Genomic DNA, 3,917 nt, shown 5'->3' with positions numbered 1-3,917 from the left:
CATAGACAATTCAAAAGACAATCATTTATGCGTATAAAAGGGCAACCATATTCACAGATAATATGTTGTATGTCTTATATATATGCTTGAGGTGTCAAAATGTATAGTGTTCAGAACAGCGGTCTGAATGAAAAAGTGGGAAGTCTGTAAAATACTCGCATTAATAAACTTCATAGAAGTATCAAACAAATCTCCGCAAAGATATTTGTCCACATGATAAATTGAAGCCTCATGTTAATGTATGCATGCTCCGCCTTGCAAGAAGTCGATTGGAAGATCGCGCCGTGGGACGGACTTATGCCGCGGATCAAAAACCCAATGCAAGACAGACTCAGCGCTCACTTGTTTCTTCGTTTTTCGCCGTGTTAATAGCACTCCATCCTGTGCTCACACGCTACCATCAAAGTGATCGGTCATCCAAAAAATTAAACACTTCAGTTGAAACTTCGTGATTGCCAGAGGAAGACCGTTCGCACGCAGAAACTCGGATGATTTCGCCGCTCTCCACACCCCATCTCTCGCCACCCGGGAGGAAAACTGAATAATGACGGCTCGTGGCCTTGAGGTATTCAAAGGCCTCTTCCCAATGCGATGAACAGTGTCAATCTTATCCGGTAGAATTTTGCTTCCCTCTGGAAAAGTGGCAACACAAATACGAATGGATTCAGCTCTGATATCTTCACCTTCTTTTTCCGGCACTCCTTGCAGGCATAAATTCCAGCGACGTGAGTAACGCTCTAAGTCTGCAATCCTTGTCTCACAGAACTCCATCTTCTTTTCCTCAGAGCTCAATCTAGCTTCAACATGGCCAACCTTCCCCTTAACGTCATTGAGCTCGGCACAGATATAGTCAACGGTTTTCTTTAGACCTTCAATTTTCAGAGCATTATCACCCACCATTTTCTCCAGGGCATCCGATCGGTTATTTATTAGCTGAGAGAGCGTGGAAATCACGGAATCATCCTCTGCCCTGCCTTTCTTTGAAGGCGGCTTACCCGGGCTCTCAAGAAACGGTGTAGATAAAAGTTTATCCCCGGGAGAAGCATAGCTGTGGACATCCACAATACTAGATACACGAGAAGCACGCGGTGTCTCTCCTCCTTTCCTTTTATCTGCTGCTGATTTCATTTTCAAAGTTTTGAGAGGTAACTTCACAGTAAAATAAATGTAGATTCTAATACGTGTAGCACGATTATATATAGCGTAGTTTAGCTGTTAAAAGCAGATTTGTCAGCGGAGCACTATATAAGCAGACTTAGCAGGACCCCATCTTGGATTCTCCCTCGTGAACCATCGAAGTTTCGAAACCAAGAAACCAACCAATCTCCGAAGGGAATTCCCAGAAACCACGTCATCCAGATGCCCGACCAGTAACCAATCAAAAGCCGGGATTCCCTCAAGCGACCAAACAAGGAAACGTCACCCAAACGGAAGTAAACGAACAAAATCTTCTATCTGCTGAACTGGTGCCGAGCTAAATCCTTGATTCAAATTTCTCATAAGCTTAATTTATTTGGTCTAAAGAGAGAAGAATTAATGACTATTTTTGTTTGAAGACTACATATAAAATATTTACCAAAATAAATGTTGGTCACTGCAGTTTGACTAAACGTTGACAAAAATGCTATGACTTTTCGTCGACTAAAACTGAAAGACTCAAATGACTAAAATGTGACTATGACTATTAAGCATTTTTGTCTCAAGATAAAGACTAAGACTAAATCAAAAATGCCTGTCAAAATTAACACTGGCAGACGTGCGGTTTCGTTTACTACACACATACTTTTTAATATCAAAGTGGTTATTTCTTTTCGTTTCTTTATAAATTAATTTAGAAAAATGTTTTTGTGTTTTAGAAAAAAAAAATTTGTTTGTTAAATTTGTGTTTTTGTTTTTTAAAGTGGCTGACAGCGAGTTGATGCATGTTTGATCAATTTAGCCTTCTCAAATCAACACTTCACTTGCCTACAATCCATAGACATAAAACATATCACAATGTTTAAACGTTTAACTTAAATGTGCGCTAAAGCGTGCTTAATAATGCAGGACATGAAGGCTCCAGCGCGATCACTGGCATTTTCCCCCTAATAAAAGTGGAAACAACTTAAAATATGCCATAATTTTTGCTCATACAGATAAGAGTAATACATCATTATACACTGTAAAGGGTCTACATTTATTTGTCTACACTCATAATAGGCTAACAACAAGATATGCGCTTTCTGCCATCTCGGTCTCCTGTGGCCTGTAGCACGAAGCGAGAAGAACAAACTCAGAGTTTCAGAGTAAGTTTAGAATTGACAACACCAAACAAATCCAACCTGATTTAGATCAGGTTCAGCGGGCTCACAAAGCTCGATATAAACATTCTCAGTCAACTCAGAGTTTAATCCAGTTTGTGATTAAAGGAACACTCCACTATTTTTGAAAATAGGCTCATTTTCCAACTCCCCTAGAGTTAAACAGTTGAGTTTTACCATTTTCCCATGGGTGCAGCAGGCGCAATGATATTACGCAGCGCCTGAAAATAGTCCCCTAGCACGCTCCCTGTGCAAGCAGGTGGTCACGTTGGTTATGTTGACGGAAGTTAGCCGATTTTCAGGCGCTGCGTAATATCAATGCGCCTTCTGCACCCATGGTACGGCAGCAAAGTTCCTTGATTATTACGCCGGAATGAGATTATAGTTCCTAACCATATCGGCCTAGAAAATCGCAACTTTTCATTTTCCGTCGGTCTTAGTACACGATGTAACTACAGAAGAGTCAAGTTTTAAATAGGAAAAATATAGAAACTCTTTGGTCATTTTTGAGCGAGATGCTAACGGTCTAATCAGATTCAATGATCTATGCTAAGCTGCAGCTAAAAGTGCTACACTCTAAAAAAAGATGGTACTTTAAAGGTTCTTTACATGTAGTAACGGTTCTATTTAGAACCATAGCATCCTGAAGAACCCGTTTACGCTGAAATGGTTCTTTGTGTTAGAGTTTAGGGTTCTTTATTCCCGCCTTTTTGTTTTTCAAATCTGTAACTGTCAAAGCTCCTCATTACTGATTTTCTGGAGCTCAGACTGACTGTTAATACACTCTCAACAGGTAAATGATTTCATTATTTAATTACAATACAAATTTAACTTTAAAATTGTAACTGGTTTCCAAACAAACATGTTCTTTTCTCTTTTTAGTTTTTTGGTCATATGTAAGCAGCTCTGTTCAGTTGAGGATACTTCTCTCCTCTTCTCCAGTAAGTAAGTAACACAGACATTGAATTTATAATACATATTGCTAGAATTTTTTAAATTTAATTTAACACTAGAACTCTCTGTTCTATTTCTATTCTATCTACTTGTTTACTTTTTAATTATTATACAAAAATAATAATAACTTGACCCTTTAACACTAGCTCTATCTATTCTATTTCTTTTCTATCTACTTTTTATTCTGTTTATTTATTATAAAAATAAATAAATAAAACCTTGCTTACGTGCATGTGTGTTAGACTAAGCGGGACTTCTCACAACAATTATATATTGTTGCTCTTTTGTCACTTTTGATTATTTCTATTACCCTCATTTATAAGTCACTTTGGATAAAAGCGTTTGCTAAATGAATCATAAAATGATTTATGCATAAACATAACCAGTCACAAAAAATATTAAAGCTATCCCATGACTTTATATCACTTTTTTTCTTTTAACATTGTGAAGGTCTCGCATTCTGTCCATTTTTGCTTTTGGCCTTTTTAGACATTATAGTTTTTACATAAACACATGGACAGCTCTAAACTCAATTGTGTATTTCAGATGCATCACGTTCCACAACCTCATCCTCTGCAGAGAGAAACTTACACTCAATCACACCAAAATGATGGACTTAAAGGCATCATAGAGGATCATCACATCTATTCTTTGTTTTTATTT

The 3,917-nt window shown here is 37.7% G+C and overlaps 1 protein-coding gene across 1 annotated transcript; it reads right to left on the bottom strand.

The window, feature by feature from the left end:
• Positions 1-387: 387 nt before the first annotated feature.
• LOC107687485 (uncharacterized) lies at positions 388-1,275 on the bottom strand. The gene has a single exon (XM_016484842.1). The coding sequence runs from the start codon at positions 1,126-1,128 to the stop codon at positions 388-390; it is 741 nt and encodes a 246-aa protein (XP_016340328.1). The 5' UTR covers positions 1,129-1,275.
• Positions 1,276-3,917: the final 2,642 nt, after the last annotated feature.

Source organism: Sinocyclocheilus anshuiensis, unplaced genomic scaffold (assembly GCF_001515605.1).
Source record: "Sinocyclocheilus anshuiensis isolate Anshui unplaced genomic scaffold, SAMN03320099.WGS_v1.1 scaffold325, whole genome shotgun sequence".
Lineage (NCBI taxonomy): Eukaryota > Metazoa > Chordata > Actinopteri > Cypriniformes > Cyprinidae > Sinocyclocheilus > Sinocyclocheilus anshuiensis.
Note: the sequence above shows the minus strand (reverse complement) of the source record. Positions and strands in the feature narration are given on the sequence as shown.